Source organism: Anabas testudineus, chromosome 7 (genome assembly GCF_900324465.2).
Source record: "Anabas testudineus chromosome 7, fAnaTes1.2, whole genome shotgun sequence".
Classification (NCBI taxonomy): Eukaryota; Metazoa; Chordata; class Actinopteri; order Anabantiformes; family Anabantidae; genus Anabas; species Anabas testudineus.
This window is the reverse complement of record NC_046616.1, coordinates 13,357,432-13,383,709: the sequence shown is the minus strand read 5'-3', so window position 1 is coordinate 13,383,709 and position 26,278 is coordinate 13,357,432. Positions and strand designations below refer to the sequence as shown.

Genomic DNA, 26,278 nt, shown 5'->3' with positions numbered 1-26,278 from the left:
TGGCGAAAAAATGCAGCCTGGAGATTTTCTCTAACGTGTTCAAACTCTGGTCGAGAATTAATTAGATAGTGATATGCTATATACACAGACCAGAGGGAGGGAGAAGGAGAGCTAAACCCTATCTGCGCGACGGGGATTCAAACTGTTACATTTGGACTTATTAACAAATGTGTCTATATGAACAATAGAATAAACACAATGGAGAATGGTGATAAATAGAGGGACATACTCAAGAACAGCATATAAATGATTATTCTAACCATGTAGGCCTTTCTAGGGATCTGCTAGAAATTCACCGCCGCCCGTGGGGCAATAAGAAAATGGCGACTGTATCCCGTGCAGGCCTATTACTCCCACTGTCCACTTTAACATTGCACTGTTGGTGATATGGGCTCCTTTAGAAAATGGTCATGCCCACGATTACAATTCAGTGAGATAAGAGTAGGCCTCAATGTCACCGAGCCAAGACTGGGACACTTTCTGCTCTTGCTCACAACAGGGGGTTTCCAGAGAAGTACTGGAGGCGATCTCTGCTCAGCTTCTTCTCTTTCATTCTTCTATTCTGAAACCATATTTTAACCTGGCGGTCGGTGAGGTTCAGCATTCGGGAAAGCTGCAGCCTCTTTTCTTTGTTGATGTAAACGTTAAAGAAGAACTCCCTCTCCAGCTCTCGGATCTGAAACTTGGAGTAGGGACACCTCTTCTTCCTTGTGCGAGGAGTGCCTGGAGAAAAAAAAAAAAAAAAATTAATGAATAGATTTGAAAATAAATTCTGTGTCACGGGAAAAAGCAATAACGTCACATGCATGAACAACAACAGGGATAAATGCAAAATGGGAACAAGAAGAGGCTTCAGTGCTAAATTGGCGACAGATTCGCCAGATGCTAAGAATTCACTTGCATTAGCAATGATAACATTTCAGTCAACATTCATCAAGCAAAGTGGCTGAGGCTATCAGATAAGCCAGCCATGAAGAGTGTTAAATATCCGAATCGCCTGGAGTAAAAATATCAACTTACAGCCTTTAAGTACGTGTTTATCGGTTATAAATATACAACAACAAAAGTATTTCGCCGCATTATGTGCGTCACATTCCTCTGGAGCTGCACTAACAATTTACACAATCTTTTGGCGATGACTTCAAATGCATTGCCCATGTTTGCAATGGCCTATTGAGACCTATGTGGCCCTGCTACGTCTTATCAAACAGGTGACTGGGGAAATATTTCTTTTTATTGTTTTGGTGTGTGTGTGAGAGAGAGAGAGAGAGAGAGAGAGAGAGAGGGGCAAACACCAGCTTCAGTTAGCTTGCATGTGCAGCCTGTCTGAGCTAATGCAATGCACTCCTACAGAGCCTCTATAGGATCTGTGTGCTGCAATCAGAATCAATTGGGAGCATTTAAGTTAATGTGAAGTCCTAAAGCTGGCATGCATATCCCTGTTTTAAATGGGAGAATAGCACCTACATATATTTAGGCATATGTAGGTGGAGATTTTTAAAGAAATAACATAATTGTGCAGTTTTCTTATATATGGACAAAGAATAATACTAGAATTTCTATTACTGACATACTGTCTACAGATATATACAGATATATACTATAGATAGATAGATAGATAGATAGATATGCATTTGACCGTAAAGTGTGTAATACTCTGCAGTATGTCGTTTGCGGGCTAACTCAGTACTAAAAGAAAATTCACAAGACGCCAACAGCAATGTTCTGCTCAATTGGTTTTTACTCACGACAGCCCTACGAGAAAATCCCTTAAAATGCCCAACGCAAGTTCATGATCAAAGTTAACATTTGTCACAATAGCTCTCTCTTAAAATTTTCACAGACTCTCACCATAGAGGCGTCTGTGTATAACATCCCTCTTTTTTCAAAGCGCTTTCCCATCGTAAAAATTCTTCTCGTTGCAAGAAAGAGCTTTGTAGGGTTATAATAAAATCCTTTGAATGCTTATAAAACTCCACATAAAATCTGACCGACAAAACACCGGGCTAGTCCCCTTAACCTTCCCCCAGCTTTACAGCTTCGGTATACCTACTCGAGTGGCTGCTCTTGCTGGCGTTGCCGTCCTTGGTTGCTGCGGAGGAAGAAGTGCATGAGCCTGAATTTGTGTGTTCCTCCTCATCCTCCGGGTCTTTTTCCTGCTCCGGAGCTCCGGCTACAGAGGCTGTGGACTGCTGTTGTTGTTGCTGGTGCTGCTGCGAGTCGCTTTCCAGCTTTCCCCCGTCGCCCTTTTGTAAACAATTGTCTGACTGATTGTCCGTGCTGCTGCAGTACGCCGTCTCGAAAAAGCGATCGAAACCTTGCGGGAGGACGTTGTTTTTCCCCACGCCGGAGTAAAAACCTGTGGAGGGGTGATTGGAGCCCGGGTGGGTGTGATGGTGATGGTGGTGGCTGTACACGCTCTCGTTCTTCATAAGCATTTCTGTCATGGTGGATGGTGGAAGACAGTCCCTATGCACCAGATCCTCTCCCGAGTAGCACGATGCATAATTGCCTCTGTGGTGCCATTTACTAGCAGGGTCCAAGCCGTATGAAACTTCCCGTACCGGCTGCACTTGAGACAGATTTGTGGAATAAGGGTAGCTGATTTGCCGGGACGGGGCCTGTGGAAGAAACGAAGAGACGGCAGAAAACTCGGGGACGTAGTAGGTGCAGCTGGGGAGGTAGATGTTGGACGCGCAGCCCGTCCTGTCCCCAAACTCGGATGTCCGGTCTTTGCGCGTCTGGGAGCAGAAGTTGCCCAGATTCACCGAGTTAAACATCTTTCTCTCTCTCTCGTACTCCGTACTATAGATAGATGTTTTGGATACGAGCTGCAGCAGAAGGGAAAAATTTGGGAAGGCGAGATGACGCGCAATCCGTCTAAGTCGCCCCGCGGACACGTGATCGAAAGTAGATATTGTCATATATCAATTTGGAAGAGTTGGATGTGTAGGAGTGGTTGGCTTTAGGTAAGATCGAGGAGGTTCAAACGAATAATTTTCAAACACCACAGGCGCCCCAAGAACACCAGTAACAGATTCCTGTTCGCTGGCTTATGAAAATTAGAGAGATATGTGCTGTGTGTGTTTATGTTTATGGGCTGCTGGTAGGCTAGCTAAACAGCTACAGCTCCTCAAAACAGGCGTAGCACAAACTGCAGAGTGCACTCAGTAACATGCATATCTTAGTGTTATGGAGTTTCACAGGTAAGGTTACTATTATTATTATTATTATTATTATTATTATTATTATTATTATTATTATTATTATTATTAAAGACTGTGTCTATCATGAATTCTTTTGGATTACTGGCTTTTTAGTCACACAAAGAGGAACTATCACTGCTACTGTTGCACACACTACATAATCTGCATTAAGAAAGTACTCTTAGTACAGTAATCGCTGGAGATGCAGCCTAACTCTAGCAGAAGCCTGTTAATAGAAATCCCATGAGCACAATTATCGTTTCTCTATTTACAAAAAGTTTAACAAATCACGGTGAATGACTCGTGTTCATCTACAAATCTCTGAGACAGAGCATTTTTTACTCTGTGGTCTGTTCATATGCAGTAGATCTTTTCAGAAGGAGTTATATTGTTTCTTTTCATTCCTTTTAATCCTGGTTAAATCTGCTGCACACATGATGATTAAACAGAGGTGTAAACGAGCTGGGCCATCTATTTAAAATTATGCCACATATTAATTTGGCATCCCTTTTCATGTAGTTGTTTCTTCTTTCACCAAATGAAAAGCCTTGCTACACAGGACCTGTGGTGCACGACTATAATTGTTGTATGTGTAAATGCTGTAAGGTGAAGTTGAACTACCAGGACATGTGGAAGACGCAGCATGCGTGTTGACTGAGTAAACTATAGTAACAGACCTACTTCCATTATTGCCTTTGACTTTGGATCATGACAGTGGACAACTGTGCACGTCAAGACCCTGGCTCCTGGAGTGCCTGCGAGGACACTAACAGCGCAGCCTTAAGACCGTGCATCTCATCCAGTGGGAACATGAGCCCTAATTACATAAGCACAAACTCAAAAACACATAATTATTCCCATCCAAATGCTGGACTAAGAATTATTAAAGTTTTCAGTGGTTACACCGCCACCAGTGGTGAGAACACCGACCATAATACCCCCCAGTCATCGAGTCTCTTCCTCTAAAAGAAATCACATGGAAATGCTGGGATATAAAGTCTAATTAAAGCCACCAGTCAATCAAATTAAATGTTTTGGGATGCAGCTTTTATTCTATAAGCTTCAAAGCAGATCAACACTTGGTCTTCTTGTGAACAGCTGCGGGTAGAGCACTGTGACTGGGCCTATAGACCAAGCAGTATGGATGTATGCAACGTTTCCCTCTAAAATTAATAAAGTCCCAAACTGGTTTCCGAGCTGAGCTGATCATTTGTTAGACAAGACAAACGCGTTATCCGTCCTTTTATGCTTTTTTTTTTTTTTTTTTTTGAAAATTAAATTGTAATAAAACGAATGGATTGGAGAAAATATGCGCCTGTGTGTTCTTTCCTGCGTCATTGTAAACTTTTAATTGTTCTTCTGAGGGCCATCTCTGAACCTTTATAGACTGATACTATCACAAGGTGAAATTAATATGATGGTCTATTGTTTATGATTATAGACCACTTCCTACATGTTGCAATAGACTCTTGAATTATTATCCAATATTCCAATAACACTATCGGTCTATTACAATTACTTATGGGACACCTGTGTTGTTTAAAAACAATAGAAAACAAAGTTAATGCCTTTGGTGATTCCCAACAGCGAAGTGAAGAACAAGTAGCATCATCAGACCTCAGCACTGGAAACGAGAGTCCATTGCATGCGTGTTTGTAAAAAAGGTGGCACTGGCGTTAGCTTGTTTACTACCCCTACAGACAAAAGGTTGTCTCACATGATGCATCCTGCATCCAAGTACAATGAAAGCAGACAGCTGTCCAGACACAGCACTTGAATTTGACCACTAAAATTCTCTCCGAGTCCACCATAAAACTCCGAATGGCTGTAGTAACGCTAAATCCCTTTGTTCTATAGAAAACCGTAAAGGTTGAGAATGAGAGGAATTTGGATTTCAGCAACTAGATATTCTACAACTAAAAAAAATAAAAAAAAAAACACTGCGTTTTACACCGAACACCATGGCGCATTTTCTCTAAAGTGGGTTTCACTGTTGATTTTAAAATGTAGACCACTGAAAACATAATAAAAAGCCTCAGCTCCTATGTTATGATATTGTTTTGCAATATGGAACATTTCAGTCAAATGATCAAAAATGAGAGAGAGTGTGACTGACACAAACAGTACAGAAATCCACACGTTTGTGAGCGTAATTGCGCATATGAAGCACATATAACTTCCTGGTAGATGAATGACCGCAGTTATAGAAATATTAGTGCAAACATACAGACCTGTGGCCTGTGTGGACACATGCTCGACACATGCTACAGGGTAAGTATTGTGCAGAGGCTTTACAAAAATAATGACGCGCACATTAAAGTGTCATTGACTATTTTAACAATATGAAATATACAGTACATGAGGTAATTAACGCATAAAACGCAGCATTTGAATTTTAGTTGCGAAAAACTAAAAAGCCACCACACTAATTGGAATAAAGGTTCTGAATTAGGACATTTAAAATGCAACCGTATGTTAACATTACTTCGATCATAATGTCTTTAAAATAAAAAGCTACAAACTTTCCTTTGAGCAGGCAATAATATAAGCGAGGCAGACAGCCCAAAACAATATTGTCAAGCCATTTCCTCATCATAATAATTCCAATGATGCGTATTAGCGCGGTATAAATAAGTAATGCAAGCATATGAATAAGTGATGCACTAATAAAATTCAAAAGTTAGGGCTTCTAATCAAGACAGCTGGAAATTCAAAAAGGGATTTTAAAGACTATGTAGTTTACTATATGAATCGTGGCGAATGGGAAATAGCACTCCTGGTTGCGTTTAAGTCGCAGTATTTGTGACAATGGGGCAAAATATGACCAGTCAGCGTGCATCACTTAGTAATATCCGCCTTCGGAGGCTTCAAACACTCGCTATTCTTGTCTTGGTGTGCTCAGATTATTAGTCAAAGACTGAGGTTTACTATGTGACGACTCACAGCAGCTGATGTTCTTCTAGCAGTAGGACCCAGGAAAGTTTGATTTGGTTTGCACCAAATGAGCAGACTAAGCACACGCACAGCTCCGAATTCTATATTAAAAGGATCCACACAGCGATAAACAATAATGCCAACGCGTGTTTTAGTATTCATAGTGATAGTCTAATTGTTTTGCTCACTGCTCACAAGTCAGCGGTGCTAATGTATAAACATTCAGATGTTTATATATGTGTTTAATCCTCTCGTTAAAAAGAACTCCCAGTTCAAAAATGGCGCTCCCAGATATTACAAGTGTTTTGGCTCTTTGGTTATAAATTCTATGTCAAATGATAGAACAATACTCACTGCACAGAGAGAGACACAAACAGACACACACATACACACACACACACACACACACACATACACACACACACACAGCTCGCACGCACAATGGGCGTAGTTCACCACCAAGACACTGCTGCACAAGCAAGGCTAAATGTGGGAAGTCTGTGTAATCATATTACTGTCCCCTCATGGCCTAGATAAGTTTAATTGGATGTAAGTCGGGCTGTTAAACTTGGCTGTATGAGCGGCGAACAGTTTCAAGCAACACTAAAGGGCCTTGTTTTTTTCTACTAAGGTCTCAGTGAACGCATCTAGCATGAAGCGTTTGTGGTGGCAACAATGCCTTACAAGATAAGGATGTGCTGCTGTTACATTTAAAGCAACCTCCAGAGTGTATTTCTCTTTCAACCACTGGGACATAAAGCTTTCACAACAATGTGTTAACTTTTTTATTAGAAGTATTAAATGATTTCACTCCACAAGAAATCGCCCAATAGTGACTGATGCCACTAGCTCCTATTCAGATGTCCTGGAAAAACCTTAAGTCTTCTGAGCAGAGGCGCAGTAAACACTGAAGTGCAGCAATGAACCAATTCTAAATAAATTAAGAGTAAGCTTTTGTTTTATATTTTGCTCTTTGCTCACACACACACACACATATATATATATATATATATATATATATATATATATATATGTGTATATATATATATATATATATATATATATATATGTATATATATATATATTTCTTTTTTTGTTACAAAACTCAAAATAAAGAGCTTTTTATGTAAAAATAAATAAATAAATAAAATACCTGAGGCTACGGCCTGTCACATGTCGATTTATTTGGAGAGATATTTTTAGTTTGGGCCTGTAAAAGTCCTCTGGTAACTGCACAATTATTATGCGAGACTATCCAGAACACTTACAAATCAGCGGACGTGACATGGCCAGTGTTTGGAAAGAATTCAGCGTTGACAAACTTATAACACATTAACTGTTTATGTCAGGTGCGGAACACGTTGGTTAGAATTACGCACGACCCGCGAACCGCTCCGCGTGTTTTGTTGTTGTTTGTGTTTTTTGTCATTATTTGCGTTATGATGTATTATGTGTTTTAAAGTGTGAGCGTGTAGGGATACAGGTGTTACATTTTCTTTATTTGTCACTGTAGCTCGCATCACATTTAGCATGCATTTTGCATATTTATATTGACTGAGGGTCTAGCTTGCGCGCGTGTTTGCTCGCGCCGGGGGTCCAAATGCATTATTTTTGTTTGCGACGGCCTTGGACACCAGTGGTTCAGTATGTGGACCCAAAATAGAAGCTCTGAGCTTTACGCTACAGACTCAGATATCATTGAAATGCCTGCTCGAACACTTAGTGCTAATGTTTGCTTTGCCGTCTGAGCTGCAGATTTTCCAAGTTCTTCTGTCAAACACAGAAAATGTACGTTGATAGTCCAAGAAAAAAAATAAACTGCATGTGCACTGAACCGATACTGGACAAATTTGAATAGGTGACAGAGTTTTCCATCTAAAATTCTCAGCACTTTAAGCAGACACCGACGGGTGGTGCAGCTCTACGCCGCATACCTACTTGACCTTCAGTGACTGTTAGTCTGGAAAAGACAGTCCAGCTTCAAAACGCTAAACATAAAAGCAACCGCACCAGGTCTACAGTATATGTAGGAGGCAGGCACAAAGAGTAATCAATCGATTTATTCATCACACTGAAAATGTAGTGGGGATTTAATAACACTGAGCAAAGCATCACTCCTGGCGCTGACAATAGCTGCACACAGTCTTCACAGTGTTACTGTGGCGTCAAACCATACGAAATATAGAATAAGGAAAATATCACTGAGACTATAACGGGTTAAACAAGAATAACAAAGTAAGGAGAAGAACTGGCTACAATTTAGAAACTTGAAGATGTTTTTTTTTTTCTTCTTTTTCTTTCCATCAGGACTAATCTAATCTGTCTAATAGGAATTTGGATGTTTTAAGGCCGCAGTGAAACCTTCATACCGCGGATTAAGGATGCTTGACGTGCGATGCTATTTAAAAACAAATTGATACGATTGTACACTTCTCAGAGAACTCATTTCAAATCATGCCAAAATCAATATATAATAGTTCTGAAAGGAGTGAAAGCTTTCTACCTATCCTCTCTTTCACACTCCTTCAAAAGACTTGCTATCCCCGTACTCTCTCACCCTCACACACACACACACACACACACACACACACACACACACACACACACACACGATCGCACACTACACTCCCCCCACATACACTTCAGTAGGAATAACATTGCTTTCTATTTCCCCAGCCAACTTCGTACCATAAACGGCAGAGGGGTGGCGGGGGACGTAGACCACATGCCACACAAGTTCTCTGCGAAGGGCACTGTGGAGCTCACTGACCTTTGAGACGCGGAGACAGGCCGCCATAAACAGATTTAGCCAGTCTCAAAGTCAAAAGTGCTCAAGAGCAGTGAAAGACCGATTGTAAAGAGCTGCAATGTCAACTGAGATTTCAACCTGTCTTCCAATCAAATATCTTGAAGTTGTCCATTATGGCGGCAGATTTAGTTTAAGCAATTGTCTGTTTTATTCTAAATAGAGTGAATGAAACTAAATAAGAATGCGCATCAAGCCAATTCGTGCAAAATGACACAGGACGCACTGCAGTGATACGTTTTAGCCTTTGGGTAAAGTGAATGGCAGGTCAAGACGTTGCGAAACGTTTAAATGTTTACTGGTCTATTGGACGTGAAGCTGAACCCGTTTCAATGCCTGACTAGCTGTGACAGGTTCAGGTAAAATAAAGGATGGAAACAGTCAAGTCAACAGGCTACACAGAAAACTCGCACGGAACATAAACACAGTCCGGTGTGAAGTTCAAGTTAAAACTGTATCTTCTGATTTCCGTTTGGCTCAGTACAGAGACCCGACTGTCACGATGCTCAGTCCAAATAACCTGACCGCTTTACACAGTAATCGGTGAACCAGCCTGCAAACACAAACCACTGCATGTGTCATCTTGATTATAAACAGGATTCGTTGCCCTTGATGTTGTTCTGATGCTTAGAATAACTGTATAATTGTAAAAATACATAAGCTATTTACAAATTATTGAGATCATGGTTGCTGTTTATATCTGTTTATACCTTCATCCACTACTTTAACTCTTAATTTACTTCAATATCTTTATCTTTTACAAATCGCGGGACGGTTATTATCTGTTTTCCACCGCTTAGTGACCAGATTGTGTTACAAGCTCAAAAGCGTATAAAACATATATATATGGCGAATGTTTCATTTGTTTCTTATTTTTCAATAGCTGTTGCACAATTGACCTTGAAAATGCTTTAGAAATAATGAATTAGGAAGTCAGGAGCGTCACAGTGCATTTTGCATCTATTATTTTCTTCTCAGCCATTTAACAAGGCGGTACACAAACATAAGACACTAGTTTATCCCCGTTCATAGTCAACAGTGCGTTTGATGGACTAAAAATATTGTAGCTGTTATGAATGATGTGCTTTAGATGATCAAATTCGATATACGCAAATTAAGATCTCACCAGTATTATTTCATATACTGGTTATATATATATATATCACATTTCAACATGTACTTGCTATAAACACTGGCTATACTTTGCAACAGCTTGGTGTCAAATTGAAACTAACATACTGCGCAAAAAGCACTAACTACTTTCTCTTAGTATACGGAGGACTCTATTCAAACGCAGTTGCCAGTACGTCATCTGATATAAATGTTAAAATTATAGTGAACTGAAATGATTATTCAAACAACCTTTTAATTAAATGCGTAAATGCACACGAAGAGCATTCTTCCATTACATAAAAGCAGCAGATGCATTTATATCCACTCTTATTCTGACTAGACGTATATATTTAGAAACCGTTTGAGAAGATTGCATGATTTATTTGGAATATTTACAATTCAATAATACAATTTTTTGGAAACCAGAAAATGTATATCTGGTCATCCTTGAGCTGCGCGTCCAGGTAACTCTTTTCTTTCACAAAGGACGTCAACACTCATACTTGCTTGATCCACGTAGCCTACTGTATTTATAATACAAACAGAATTATTGATTAAGTTGAATAATACACAAGAACCGTACCTGTTTAGGGTATAGTCAACCTAACTGGATAATGTGGATATTTGAATGAACGGACACAAATAGGTTTCTGTCAGCTCCAGAAACTGAATTATATTAGAGATGAAATAGGAAAGAATAGTGCTGCTGCAAGAAATTCATCAGCTAAAAGCCACATCTTGTCACAGTTATATTGAATCTTATATCACAAATTACAAATGTGAAAGACAATTGTGATAACATATAATAGCAGCGCTCACGTCAGTTTACATGAGTATGTTTTGATCATACAAAGGTTCACTCGGGAAGGCCATTCAGTGGTTTGGTTGCAGGAGCGGCCATTCACAGTTCACTGAAAAGGCAACATCTGATCTCAACATTCAGACAGCACAACAATTTCCAGTGCACTTACTCTTCCTAAAAAAGACTGGAAGATGTCGACGACAAACGCATTAAGTTGATAGGAAGACAGTGCGCAGCCTTCAATTGCTTTACACTTCCTTGCCAGTAGGGAGAGCCTTGTGGATTATGGGTTTATGATAAAACCATCTATGCTGTTTGTGAAGACGTATGCTGCCAGTTGGAAAAGATTCTTTTTTATCTGACCCGTTCGTGTGCGTGTGTGTTCATAAACCATGTTTTGATATTTAGTTACCACGTTATGAAATCTCTAATGTAAGCCAGAAGAAAGGATGCACAGGGACAAGCCTGTCCAAGAGGCTTGACTATATGGAGCACTGGGGTGTAACCCTATTACTGCTTTACAGAGCCATTGCGTGTTTAGCTGCACCGTTATAGGCTTGTAGCATACCAGTGACACTGATTAGGTCAAACCTGAAGGAAAACCACAAGACTTTAGAGAAAACGTGGGACGGGATTTTGCCTTGAAACTACTGCTGCTGTTGTATACTCGCTGTAGCATTACAAAGATCTATAAAGTCGGAATAATCTTCAATAAATATGCATCTGGTCGCCATTTTGCATGTAAATCCACCTATAACCTAGTTTACCTTTGTATCTTAGCGGCCACAATAAAACAAGGCCAACCTGTGTGGGCTAGTATTGCTTATAGTTCACAGCATGTACAATTATGTGCTAACAAAACACCCTCTCAAATGCTTCCAAATGTCCCATTAATGCTCAGATCTTTATTTCACTGCAGTGGATGTATTCTTAAACTGTGTTACAGGTCACGTCTAATAAAATAATCCTACCAGTATGCACTCAGAAAACCTGATTTTAAAGGAGAACATTCAGGGATGCAACCTAATGACAGACTGGGTTAACACCAATAAATGTTTCAATATTCTGTTTATTGAAGATTTTACACATATACATTCATATCATTATTACTTTTACAAGACAACGTAGCAATCCTTACAAGCGCAAAGAAGGGAATGCAGTGAGGGACGAAATAAACGATAACAACTAGTCTACTACACTGGAACAGGGTTTTTTTAATGTCATGTATGGCAGATTTTCTTGCAAACCATTTCTTATACTAATTTTTGGCAGTATTTTAGGCTATAATAGACCTACATTTCCAACCCTTAACAACCACATATAGGCTATATGGAATGCAATATTGTACAAGACGATCAAAAACATAAAACACTATTACATAGCGATAAGGGATCCTAAGATAGGACGCAAATAGTAACGTGTAATTTCATTTTACAAAGTTATACACGAATACAACGTAAGGAAAGGGACAACACTGAGCACATTGCAAAGAGCAAGTACATTAAATAGGCCTAATGGGCCCTCCGTCCTTCCACGATAATAATAATCATCATAATAATAATTATAATAATAATAATACATTCTTTGTAGACGGTTCTGTCAAAATGTTTTAGTTTGTGTTGGCATTTGACTTGTTCAGAAAAACAAATTATAAAAAAAGTAGAGAAAGTGGCCCGCGGACTATGACTTATAGCTATTTCACATCAAGAACATGCTGCAAATACATTTCACTGCTATAACTTACTCATTATACATGACAGATAACGCATTGTATTCGCCCTGAATTAAGGGTGAACACATGCAGACCTTTAATTCATTTTATATTTATATATATATATATATATATATATATATATATATATATATATATATTTCCACTATGAGCACCAGAGATTGACAAATGCTCGTTTGGGTCTAATTTCTCCGAAGCTGGAACATTCGGCGGTTCCGTTATTTCACCAACTGGGCCTAAAATGTACTTCTACTGTTGCATATATTTTAATTACAGATCCCAGCGAGTTTTTTTTTTTTTTTTTTTGTGTGTGTGTGTGTAAAACAGGCTTCACTATATTTTCACTTGAACAATCGGGACGTGGACATTATTTAGCAGCTCAAACCCGTATTCATACGATGATCTCACTCAACTAAAGCACTGCAACCCCTGCAGAAAGGTAATAAAAGTAAGAAAATACCTTTAGAAACTTGTTAGCACATGAACAAAGTCAGTGCACTTAAGTTTTCAATGCGCAGCCATAATGATATTTATATGGATTACATTGCGGTCTTAGCCCCCAACCCCACCACCCCCTCCCTCCCTCTTCACGCAGACTCCCAGACTTCCTGCCCGTGACCGTGAACGTGCCCACAACGCCTGGTGAAAACTATGGAAAGTAGATAAGGAATGATGCTCCTCTTACCCAACAGATTGTGGCTGTAGAAGCATAAAGCAACAGTCAGTTTATCAGTTCATAATCTCAGAGAAATCACTGCACGGATGCGGGATCAAGCCAGTCAGTCGGGCTTCTCCGACGTCACTATTATTTTCGGCCTATCTGACTGAGATTTGACTGAGCGGCCCCGCTCCCTTCATATTTATACTGACTGAAAAGGGAACAAAAAACCCGTTGTCATCCCAAACTGAGCAACTGCCTTATAAAAACATTCGGCGTGGCTTACAGGGCGTAGACGCACAGGAAAGCCAGGAGATGCAGCCTACACAGAAAAACAGATTCCTACAGCTTCTTGTGCGACTAAATCAAACATGAAGACAGTCTCAATGATAGCTTCAGAGGGCAGAGAGTAGCTTGTGTTGGGCTTCTATAGCCCGCACCATTTTAAAAAAATATCAGAAAACTGTGGTAATATTTGACTGCAATTAAAAGATGGATAGATGAGTGCATGCATTGAAAGAAGGCCTAAGGGAGCGCAGAAGGCTTGGCTTTTACTGCCTATCGATTCACCTTTTGCCGCATCTCTAAAAGTAGGCCAAAGCTTGCTCCCTCAGCATGAGTCTCTTTTTCTTCATCCTGCGGTTCTGGAACCAGATTTTGACTTGTTGGTCGCTGAGGTTCAGACGGTCAGAGAGCTCCCTCCGCCGCTGCCTGGTGATGAACTCATTCAGCATGAATTCTCCTTCTAGTTCAGCCAGCTGGAGCTTGGAATAGGGTTTGCGCTTCTTTCTGGTCCGAGTGTGCATCGGGTACCACGGGGCACCTGGGGAGGGGGGAAGTGCAGGAGGGGGAATACAACGGATTAGTCACCACAGTTGCAAAATCATGGTCACCTCCAAGGTTATGAGGAGCCTGCAGAGGTGTCAGTTGTTCATGGCAAGCTTGGGTAGCACTGTGGATTTGAGATAGATTTAAGCCCTGTGAGTAAACTCCATCTATATGTCAAATAACATTACAATGTTGACTTAGTCTTTCTCAAACTGTCTGTGGAAATGTACATAGTATTCCAGTAGAATTGCGAAGATCTCTGAATTGCAAAAGCTCCCAAGTGTAGGCATTCTTCTTCATATTACAATTCAGAGATCTGACGCCCCTGGAAGCTCTCACTTTCACCACAGACAGTTAAAATTGGTTTGTTTTGGTTTTTGACTGAGCTGCCTGGACGTATCTGATCTCAAATCCAACATGCAGACCACAGAATCAGTCCAGTTCTGTGGGATTATTTGGTCACACGTGTTTATTTTTTTTATTTCTCATTTCTTTTATTGCTCCTCTATATGGAGACCACCAGTATACAGCGGCTTGTGTCACAGGAAGTTTTACTGTTGCAGTTAAAGTAGCATTAATGTGATAATTAAGCCGTGTTTGAAAATACCCCTACTTATTTGCGAGTTTCAGACCATATTAAATGACTCATGAGTACACAGCGACAGATATTAATTCTGTTTACGAGTCATTAAAAAAGAAAACTCTCTCTATTCAATGCAGTCAACCAAAACGATTTACCTCTTTAAATCACAGCACTAATTTGTGTACAAAGTGCAACAATACACCAAATTTAACTACTGACGTGTTTGAATTACAAACTCGTCTAATCTATGTAAATGCAATGACACGTCTGACTGTTTATTCAAAGGGTGGCAGGCAATATGGTTTGGTGCATTTACCTATAACTGCATGCAACCACATGCCGTGTGAGTATTTTAGGGCAACCCCTAGCGGCGTTTCCACACCACGCATGTACCCTGCAGGCTAACCTATGCTGCAAGTTGTGCATCACAATAACGAGCTCTAATGACTGTTTAATACCGCAGCTCTACGCTTTATGCAGCATTGGTATAAATATTGTGACGTTGCATATAAAATAACCTTAAAGGATCGTTTTAAAAATAGCACCCACCTCCGCCTGTGGTTATGTTGCTTGTGTGGTTTCCCGGTGACACCAGGGTCTGTGTGTCGCTGGATGAAGGTTTGCTGCCCTCGTTGAGCAGAGACGAGCTGGAGTCGGACTCCATTGACTGACAGGACGGCGGGTCTTGTGTTAGCTGCTCGGTCCCATAATCATATTTGGAAAAGGCGGCAGTGCTGCCAATTCCGCCGTGCATCCCGTGATCAGATGTTAGGGATGATGTGTCTCTCGCCCTATCCTCTCGTTTAAGGCTGCTGCCACCTGAACAGGTCTCCCTGTTCCCGTTGCCGTTGTTATAATAACATTTGCCCTCATCTGATCTGGTGATTTCACACGACCGATTGAAAGAAGGGTTAATAGACACGGGGCTACTAAAGTAGGATTGAGAGTATCCATTGCACGGCTCCGAAGGATTCCACGGGAGGGAGCAAACATTGTCCCTTCTCGGGTAGGAGAGAGACGGTAACCCCGCCAGTTGTCCCCCTGAGGCTCTAAAATTCGGAAAGTAAAAAGTGTCTCCAGTGTGGATGTTTACCAAAGGTCCCACAAACCCTGGATTAAGGAGATTATGCTCGCCCATTTCCGCGGGCCCGACCAACAGCTTCTAGTTTATTGCAATCTGACATTTAACATAGTTAAACCTGGAGGGGCGCCTGATTGGTCATCCTCAAACCACGTGTCCAGGCGAACTTGTGCTACACACGGTACCACCCACTTGGTCATTCTCAGACAAAACAAAACATTAACTTCTGTATTACAGAGGTTTATGTGCTTTTTAAAAATACTATAAACCTTTTATTAAAAATGTTGAATCTTGTTTTTTCTTCACTTGAGTCGTGCTGGGTTCAAACAGAGCCCAGGATGCTGCTCCTTTTCACACTGGCGGAACTGTCCGTGGCCTCGTTTAATCTCTTTATAAGCTGGCAAAAGTTTTTAAACAACTTCTTATGAAAACTATTTTTCTTTAAGCAGAGGGTGAATATGACATCTTGTTTTCTAGCAAATTATGGTTGAATTTAACGTCAAATAAAGCTGAGATGTCCCAATTTTACAAGCTTGTTTTAAGAAAAGACTGATGCCCATTGCTGCACTCTACCCATATTTACAGTAACGGGGTCATCAGGTTGAAGCCACTGGCTCTGTAAAAGAGGACGATATTCTACAAGGTTACTTTAAGAGGATATATTTCACATAATATTCTCTAGTACACCTCACATGAGCAACTTTAACAGATACCTCCAATAAACGTTAGCAGGCAAACTCTGGTGGGATTGTTATACCTCTCACAATTCTTTTATATGAATTTTACAAGATATCAGAGGGCACTTAACTGATTCAATCAGCCCAGAGTCTCTGTGCTTTAAATCTCGCTAATTAGTTGATTTGTTGATGCGATCCTGAAGACACTGAACAAATATGTGATGCGCCATATGTGGACACCCTGTGCTGTGACACAAAGCCCTTTTTCTACAAACAAAAAACATTCCAGAGAGTCCGCCACAGTGCATTTGTTCCTGCAGAAAACTTCACCGTGATGTGCACATGATTCAGGCTTTCTGCCAACAGCTGGAGCAAGAGTTTCTAATGTGGCCTTTGGTCATCAAGCAGCACAACTATCATCGTTCGCATATTCCTATGACTGACCCAAGCCTTATGCATTCATCTGCCGGGTCCACAGACTCATCAGTACCTGAAAATTAAATACTTTATAACTTTCTGTATTATATCAAGCCAGCAACAATTTTCCCTATCCCAATTTCACTTTATAAATTCATAACTTACTCTCGGCCAGGAAAGACAATTTATTGATCTCCAAAGCCGTCATAACTCAGCAACTGTGAGCTGCTTACTTCTTAGTTATGGTAAATCTTGAAAGTCTCAAAACATCAAGGACAAATAGTTTAATCAATTGCAATGCATTTAGAATTTTCTGTCAATCCTAAATACAAGCAGACACAGACGTCGCCGTCAATCTAGTCAAGTTCAGGCTGAGAGTCACGGTCGGTTGAACTTGATATTGAACTCAAATACTAAAATAATATAATAAGTAGAAATTAAAATCAATAAAAGGAAATAAACATAACAGCCTTTCAGGATGGAGCACTTTAAAGTGAGAGCTAACAACCCAGTGTCATAAAAATAATGCGAATATATTCCAAGCTGCGCCGAAGGATTTTACGCTGAATTAAAAAGCACTTATGACCTCCCTTAACAAAGCACACACAAAAAAAAAATAACTGATATGAGTCCAACTAATAAAAATAAAGCAAATCTACTAATTGATAACTCATTGTCAAGGATTAACAGGAGTGTGCAAGTTACAGCAGCTTGCACATGCGTGCAGGGAGACGTTCCCTTCTACACATTTGCAAACGAAGTGTTATGTGAGAACATCAGCATTCATTTAAACATTGGTCTGGAACAACTTGCAAGCCGGTCGATATTTGATAGCTGCATCGGTCACTTGTGACCATGTATCTAAACCAAAGGCACCGGGCCTTGCTCAAGCCTAAAATAGAAGTAAAAAAGAAATAAAATATTTAAACTGGAGAAGCTCTTAGGGAGCCGCTGCGGTGTCGTCCTGTCTCTTGGAGTCAGTAGCTCTTCTATCACTGCATATTCTTGCATCTAGTTAGTGAGTCTCGCAATGCAGCACAATATCAGCTCAATATAACAGTCTCATCAGAAGCATTTGGGTTTCTGGGTATCGTTTCACGGCTTCTCGTGTTATTATAACGCGTACCAAAAGCAATACAGCGCAGGGTGCCGTTTACAACAACAACACGGCAACACGGAGAGCCATTCGCTGAGAGAATCATGTGCAGGCATAAGTCGCCACTTTACCTCCGGGAAAGAGGCCATATGTTGCGCCTCCTTGCCTCGTCTCTCCACGCCTCCGAGTCACTGCTTCCATAGATCCGCACTGCACATTCAAACAACTGCTCGTCTGCTCAGTGCATTTGTAGCTTAGTTATGATCATACCTGACCAGGAACTGTAGGCCCTGCGCTCTCGTTTAACAAAACGTAAATATGCTGTTAAAAAGAACTTGATTAACTGAGCATATAGCACTGTCAAGGTCACTGTCTAGTACACTGTCTGCTCCATATTGAAATTACCCTCCTGGAATCCATTGGTCCTGTCCAGACAGGGCAATAGCCGAAACAAAGGGCTTTTCTTCCGCTTTTCTCTCTTTGATTCTCTGCAGGCAGGTTGCCACAGTTATAGCCTTGTGCAACCCCTTTAAAGTTGCCTTCAAGGAAAACAAACCAACAAGGAAAGCCTGAAGAACGCAGAATGTGGTAATGGTTTAGTTTATAAGTTTGGCTTTTCCATTTGTTTACAACAACGAACTATGTTTAATCTGGTTTAGCCACATAAATCGCATTGTCTGGGACGAGCCATGATTAAATATGTCGCCTAGACCTTTGCTTAAAATTGGTAAAGATAGCTTATGTTCTTCTGGAAGCAATAATATAACATTACTTGAATTTCCAAGCATCCAGAAAATATAACATATTTCTATGCATTCAATCTGAACAGGTCTTATGTAAAAATATGAAAATTCAAATTCAAAAGCAGGGCCTTTGTGTTGTCCTATATACAAACATTTGAACTGTCCCTTTGCATAAAATTAGAAAACAAAAGAACTGTTATATTTAATCAAATATTTAACCCTAGTTATTCAGTAATTAATTCAACTTTAAATTCTGCTCTGTGTGTGTGTGTGTGTGTGTGTGTGTGTGTGTGTGTGTGTGTGTGTGTGTGTGGATGTATACACATGTCTTCCTGGCTAAATTTAATTGGAAGCCATTGTTGGAATATTTACCAAAGTCAAAAACCTGTTGTTACTGCAAATGTTTTCCTGATTTCTGATTACTCCAATAATAAATCTATTAAATCACGAAACAATGTCTTTACTGTATTCATGTACATTTTAATGTGAACAGTACCCTATAAGAAAACATCTCAAAACTGTTTCAGTACACGTCTAAAACTGTACTGTACCTTATATTTTTGCTGCACCACCCATAAGCAGGCCTGGAGCAGCAGCAGTTTATAAAAGTGTATGATTATGAACCCAATAATTTATACATAGGCACTTACACAAAAAGACAGTGTGCTGAGCCTAAAAATCATGATTTGCGCAACACAACTAAAATATACCGAATTTGTAAATATTTGCAGCACTTCCTGATATTTTCCTCTGGTCACCAGCAGAGGTTATCAGCCCCCTGTCTCATGCCTCTGTTGACAGTGGCCTGCAGCTTTGACGCCTGCACGCAATGCAACTTTCTCTACACTTTCTTTACATTTTCAAGGCAAAAAGAGGTTTATCAGAGGGGGAAAGTGTGATGTTTCTTCTGCTTCTATTTGAAAAGGGGCTTTACTGAGTGCTGTATACTTTTGTTTGGGATGGGAGATACAGTCGCATGACAATGTTATTGGCGTGGAGGCAAACTGATTATTCTAGGTGACAATTAGTACTAATCCAGTACAAAAATACTTAAGGAACATTGTATTGCCTGTTTCAGGGTTCGCAATATGAATATACTTTGGTACTAGTGGTACGAGAACTTTTTTGGAATTTGCGCAACTTAATTGCATATTTCTGCATTTACATATTGATAAATGTGTTACTTTAATTTAATTATTAAATTTAAATATTCACATAATTTAGGTAAAAAGGTGATACTTTAAATATACTTAAACCTAAGAATATAAGTTCCTTTTTTTTATATTATATGGTAAAATATCAGGAATTGAGTTAAATACACGTAAAGCAGCCCTATTTGCCTCTTACATTTATCAAAGGGCATAACACCCTGTGGTTTTAAGAAAATGATTTTAAATACAGCTACAAACAAGCCTGTCACCACATATTATCCATCATAATTTAACCTAGTCTTCTTTGCTCAACGTAGTTAATCGTGAGCTAAAAGTCATAAAACAAAGTCCATGAAGGCCTACTGCCGTAGAAGGAAGAAAACTGCCCTACCTTCATCGGTATATTGCTGGCGACGTCGTATTATCATTTCCTCTCGCTGTGTAGACTGTGTGGCTGCTTGCTGCGGATTACTGGTGTTGGTGTGAGACGTCAAATGTCCTACCTGTCCTCCGTGGTCAATAACACACACCTCATGATGAGTGCATGAAACCATTGGAGGTTCCAGAGGCACGGGCCACAACTACTACTTTTAGAGGACTTCTGCAAAACACAAATGAACAGAGCCCAAATGTTAATGCAACACTGGGAGAGATGGTCAGAAATGCAGGTCAGAGGATATCCCTACACTTCCCCTTTTTTATGTATTTATGACGTGCCATTAAGTCCGGCTGTCTAGACGGGGAAATAACACCTTGTTTGCCTACAAACAAACCGCCAGCGCTGGTGTCCAGCCCCCTATTTATTATGCACAATCTGCTGTGATGTCAAGGTCAAAGTGACTGCATAGTCATGGTCAAGGGTAAATCAGGAGACCCAGAACTTTTCTCAAGGACTGAAAATTCAGGAGCAACAAACAAAAAAATCTGACATCTTGGATTCTGAGCAGCGATTTCACCAAATCTTGGGAAACGGGAAAAAGTGACACAGTCTAATCAGCGAGGCGCCTGTAGTTACATTAAAACAAAAAATAAAACTAGCACCCTAACTATACTTCTAGCTTCATTTATTTTGACAATCGCTGCAAAACTAGACTTGGTTTAGGTTGATATTCACTATTAGAGGAAAACCGAGACGCCATATGAATTATTGATTATTATGAATATTTGGCGTAATGTGCGTTAATATGATTACAGATCTGACAGAACCTTTAAGGTGGTTAAATGCAGCAAAGTTGAAACTTGACTAATTCTGGGACAGTCGTGTGTGAACATTTATTTCCCAAATACTTTCCTCTCCTCTTCTGTTCCATTATCAGAACTGCAGCTGAATCAGTCGGACTCGCCTATGACACTTAAATGAGCACAAACATACTATTACTATTTACACATGTTCAGATTAACAGAATAATGAGTTCATATAGGTGACATAACTGAATGCATTTTCAAATTCCCTCTCAAAAAACTGTGTGTATATATTGTATCATATATTGAAACAGAGCATTACTTCAACCAAGTAACCAAAATCCAAATACGCGCCTGGCGCCATTATGTGATTCAAACCCACATTTATTTAAGCAAGGACGCATATATTCTTAATATCTCACAGCAAACTTTGTCAGCGAAATATGATTACACTGAACGGTGTTGCAGAAAGCAAAAGTTCGCTCCTACAGTGTGCGGGTCATGGCTTAATATTCCTATTGTCAGATAACTACAATTAATTAGTATCTGTGGAATATAAATACTGAGAACAATACCCAGCGGTAACCCATGTTTCTGCGAGAGCAGATGCATAAATCACTTGATTTACCTTTTGGCCTGTTTGTGATAATTCTGCCAAATGAACTGCCACGTAGGCTAACAGGTAATACATCTTTGGTATTAAATTTGATTAAAATGCAGGGGAAGTTGGAGGGATGCATGGGGTATATTTCTTTCTCTCTTTCTCTCAGGCGCCGACTGTCTGTATGTATCAGAAATATCAGATCCTGCAACTCAATCTAGAATTGGAAAAGAGTGCAAATACAATATGGACTATGATTTTTTTTTTCAGCTTCAGAAAATGCGCGTTGGTAATCATTACCAATGCGTAATAATTGTATAATCAGTTGTGATGAACATGACCCGAGGATGCCTAATAAGTCCTAATCAAGCACCTCGCAGCATAACATCATCACTCGCCCATCCGCTGATAAGGTCACGTTCTCAAACTGAAGAAGCAAAATGACGATTTGTTTCTTCACACAAGTACAACTCGAAACGTAAGGAAATGCTTGAAGTAAGATGCTTGATTGACTTGAGCATTTTCATAATCATTTATTTATGAAACACGTTACCAGTACGTAATTTAACATCACAATACATTTCACATACTGCACGAAAGTAAAAATGACAGGCTTCGTACAAGGCGTGTGATCAGCTCCAAAGCTACACTAACAAAGACAGAACAAAATAAAACGATTGTGCATTGATGAGTAATACTCGCTGACTTTTAATTGGTTACAATCATTCCAGTTGCATGACAGAGTCCTTCACTGATAAAGGAAAACATACAGGTTTTGGGATATTCCAGTTTACAGTTCTGCCATTCTAGATAATATGAATTAAATAAAGGCATTGCACTGTACAGATTAACAACATAGCAGCCTTTGTTTTATCCCAGGCTTAAGAGAAAAGAGAGAAGCATTGCCTTTTAAATTCAGAAGGAATATTGAAAAATGTTTCTCTCAAAAGTCCTTTCTGTGAGCATGTTTCAGCTGTTAAAGTCTCAAGTTCATATAGCGATTATCTGCCATTTTAAAATGACACCAAACGTCATGTCCTCCGTTTTGATCTGCCCGTTGCAAGTCTTAGAAATGTCATCAGTCCTTTTTTAATTTTGGCTTGGAAAAAAAAAAAAGAAGAAAAACACGCAATACTTGTCTTTGAAATACAGTTGTTTTAAATATTATATATTTATATATGTACATTCATATAAAACAAATGTGAAGTGAATTTTCAACATTTTCACAGTTTTTAGAGAATTATCCCTAAATTGAAAACGGGCGACGTGGTGACATGGTCGATGGAGACCATGAAACTTAAATTAAAAAATAGTCGGCGAAAATGTTCTTCAGCCACGATTTTCAATGCAAGAGGTACATATATGATATGATTTATTGGAAGGTATGAGTTGCAGTTTCAAGGAGGTCGCTGATCTTATCAAGTGGTGTGCATGTGATTGTTCTTGGATTTACTGACAAATTTCTTCTCCTTGACTCGTCGGTTTTGGAACCAGATGGTGACTTGACGCTCTGAGAGGTTGGTGGCGGCCGAAATGCGCCTTCTCTTGTCTTTGGTGATGAACTTGCTGGCTGCATACTCTTTCTCCAGCTCCTTCAATTGGATCTTGGTGTAAGGAACACGCTTTTTCCGCCCTCGACGGTAACTGCTGACCTCAGGCTGCAATGGCACGACGTCTGTAAGAGAAGAAGAACGTTGACAGGAAAATATTAGACTGTGCGCAAAACACTTTGTTGTTACACAACGAAAAACCAACAGAACTGCAATTGGCAAGACAGTAGCCTATATTTCTAAAACAAACTGGGCAATGTTCAGTTTAATTACTGGGTACCAAATGAGAAAGTGCATTTCAAATCATTTAATGATCCGTGTGTGTGTGTGTGTGTGTGTGTGTGTGTGTGTGTGTGTGTGTGTGTGTAGGGCGGGAGGTGGGAACTGGAGAGCAACACAGGAGAAATGTTCTTTTAATGAGGATCTCAGGTGTACTGCACCTGATACGACAATGAAATTAGAAAAACGTCTACAGAAGAGTTCAGTACGTAAAAAAAATCACTGCACATGCATCTGTTGTTTCTGTAAATGAACAATCAGCACAAAGTTAAAGCCACAGCAACTATGAATTATCCCCAGTGGCCTGTTTTTCTTTCCTCCCTCTGTTTGCATAGCAGTACTTAATCTACTGGTTGACTAGCTTCTATCGAATATACTGAAACAACAAAGTTTCATGTGATAACTTGATAAACATCCAGCCTAATTTTAATTAATAGGTGAACAGGTGAAAAACTATATTATCTCTCACCATTTGCAAACAATAAACTAAACAACGCCCATTTGAGAATCAGGATAGTCAATCCATCAATTACAAGTTCTTTATGAATCTTTTGAAAATTCCCAAAACCCTTTGAGAGTGGGCAACTTATTTGTTCAGGTAAGCAAGGTTAGAGGACTACACCCTTGCCCCAAGACCGGAGGTGAATGCAAAACAGCTAATGGGAAACATGACAGGACAAGTATGACAGTGTCTCTAATAGTGGCAAACTGCTGGACATGACATTTTTTACCCACGTGTAATTTTATAGTCAGGGATTGTAAATATTTCTCCACAAATCATTTAGCTTCAAGATGAACGTATCTTAACGTAGGCTACGAATATTCAAGCATCATCTTAGCTCTTATAATGTACTATTATAAGAACTAATATAGAAGATAACGGGTTACTGAAGCATTTTTGTTTCCAAAGCAAAATAACTGTGTGTCAGTGGAGCCAGGCAAGACATGGACGGCGCGCGCGCGCGCGCTTGTGTTTTTGAACGTGTGCGCGCATTTGACTTCGTGCCCGTGCTTGCGTGGCTTGCTCATAAGTATTATCAATGTAAGGGGGGCAATGTCATGTGCACGTTCAGTACAAGTCTGAGAGCGTCCGCACTTGAACCCAAAATACCTCCAGATTTGACAAAGATAATACAGACTAGTGCTGTAGGAAGCAGTCTAATAAACACTCTGTAAACTGCATAGTGCTCGGGCCTGTGTCTCTATAATCAGATATCATGCATATGATATGAACGCAAGCAAAGCAAAAGGCGAGCCTGAATTAAAACGTGAAGTTTGTGTAACGGTATCATATGGTGTGCGCTGAGATTTACAGGCACAACCCAAACACTATATTGATCACTGTGCTGTCAAACCGAGGGCAAAGGGAAGCACCAGTGCTCCTTTCATTTCTACGTGACTGAAACTGAACTATATTCATCATATGACTTAACGAAAAGAAATGTGGCAAGTAAGTGGTCTATTTCCTAATACACATTAAACGTTAAAGGGTCAAGCAGCTGAAAAGGTCATTGAACTCACATCTTTACGCACACTTCTAAGAAAATATATAATGATTTGTCTAATGCCAAATTGAAGAATATGGTCTATAATCGCAGGGTCCATAAAAGACATATGAGAACTGACTTGGGGCTTGACAGTTGTATGTTTATTCAGTGCATTTAGTGTTTTCTTGAACTTCTTCTTAAGTTGATATTGGCATTTTAACACAATAACGTTCATAGACTAAGCAAAGACATCTCAGCAGAGTTAAAATATCTGACCCCGTTTAAATATCTACTGATGACACTGGCATTAAATCCCTACAGACAGTTGGACTCTCGCAAGAACTACAGCTTGGAGACATCTTAAAAAAAAAATCAAACATAACTTTTTCGTACCTGGAAAAGGTGATTTCCAAAGATGGGATGACTGTGTTTGCTCTTTGGAGCAGTACACCTGCCCATCCCAGCCATTGGAGAGAGCCCAATGCTGATAACCCTCCATGGGGATCAATGCGTCGTGTCGTGGTTCAGGATGGGCACTGATACTGGGCACCACTGAAACGTCGAGATATCCAGGAACTGCCTGATACGAGCTGGCGAAACTCGGGTAGAAGGCAAACTCTTTCGCCCTGGTTGACAGTTCTTCCGTGGGCAGCGCTGTGCTGGGCTCGGCATATTTCTCTGCGGGATGATACGAGCAAGGCTTCTGCTGCAAGTTCACGTTGTGCGAATGAGATAATCGACAGCCGTAATATGGGTTTCCAAAGGGATAACCGTAGCTCAAAGACGCACTCGATGATGTCTGTGGAGCGGGACACTGTCGGCCGGTGTCTGGAGAGGAAATATCCGAGTAGACGGAGCCTTGGTGGCTCGCTATGGTGCCAGAATGTCGTCCCAGCGCGGGGTGCGACATTAGGTCCCTGCAGTGGGTCGCAGGGCAATTACTGCTCAGTCCCTCCATTGTTTGGCTTTTATTCTGGTTGTTTTCATTCGGGCTTTTTTCATAAACGTACATCAAGGTGTCCGCCCAGCGTGGATGCAGAACTAGCGAAGTCGTCATAGCAGGGGCTGCCGATGCTTTTTAAAAGTCGACTACTCCAAGACGGACACCTCATTTCCAACTACATTTTACACCACGCGCATGCGCACAGCAGACCATCGTGTGTCCACTTCATTAAGAATTTGGCACGTGATACGGTAACAAGCCCTACGAGACTGGGCTTGTGAGTTGGGGCAGATCAGCCCTTTAAAGACCCACTGCCTCGCATGTCACCATTTTTTCCTGCAGAACACCGAGTCACATCATTGGCTTAAGTTACACAGACCCGCGCCCTTAAAGGGGAGTTTGGACACGT

The 26,278-nt window shown here is 40.2% G+C and overlaps 3 protein-coding genes across 3 annotated transcripts; all 3 read right to left on the bottom strand.

The window, feature by feature from the left end:
* Positions 1-490: 490 nt before the first annotated feature.
* On the bottom strand, positions 491-2,924 carry hoxc11a (homeobox C11a). Its single transcript, XM_026368281.1, has 2 exons — positions 2,054-2,924; positions 491-723 (listed from the first exon to the last, which is right to left on the bottom strand). The coding sequence occupies exons 1-2, from the start codon at positions 2,922-2,924 to the stop codon at positions 491-493; spliced, it is 1,104 nt and encodes a 367-aa protein (XP_026224066.1).
* A 10,742-nt stretch (positions 2,925-13,666) lies between these two features.
* On the bottom strand, positions 13,667-15,800 carry hoxc12a (homeobox C12a). The gene is made up of 2 exons (XM_026368283.1): positions 15,212-15,800; positions 13,667-14,074 (listed from the first exon to the last, which is right to left on the bottom strand). Exons 1-2 carry the CDS (start codon positions 15,798-15,800, stop codon positions 13,836-13,838), a joined length of 828 nt encoding a protein of 275 aa, XP_026224068.1. The 3' UTR covers positions 13,667-13,835.
* A 7,228-nt stretch (positions 15,801-23,028) lies between these two features.
* hoxc13a (homeobox C13a) lies at positions 23,029-25,983 on the bottom strand. The gene is made up of 2 exons (XM_026368127.1): positions 25,320-25,983; positions 23,029-23,285 (listed from the first exon to the last, which is right to left on the bottom strand). Exons 1-2 carry the CDS (start codon positions 25,981-25,983, stop codon positions 23,029-23,031), a joined length of 921 nt encoding a protein of 306 aa, XP_026223912.1.
* Between the last annotated feature and the right edge of the window lie 295 nt (positions 25,984-26,278).

Coding starts and splice junctions, on each gene's coding strand:
- hoxc11a (XM_026368281.1), bottom strand. CDS start 2,924: ATGACAATATCTACTTTCGATCACGTGTCCGCGGGGCGACTTAGACGG. Junction 724..2,053: donor CAGCAAGAGCAGCCACTCGA/GTAGGTATACCG, acceptor TTTTTTCTCCAG/GCACTCCTCGCACAAGGAAG.
- hoxc12a (XM_026368283.1), bottom strand. CDS start 15,800: ATGGGCGAGCATAATCTCCTTAATCCAGGGTTTGTGGGACCTTTGGTA. Junction 14,075..15,211: donor CAACATAACCACAGGCGGAG/GTGGGTGCTATT, acceptor CCCCCTCCCCAG/GTGCCCCGTGGTACCCGATG.
- hoxc13a (XM_026368127.1), bottom strand. CDS start 25,983: ATGACGACTTCGCTAGTTCTGCATCCACGCTGGGCGGACACCTTGATG. Junction 23,286..25,319: donor TTGGAAATCACCTTTTCCAG/GTACGAAAAAGT, acceptor CTTCTCTTACAG/ACGTCGTGCCATTGCAGCCT.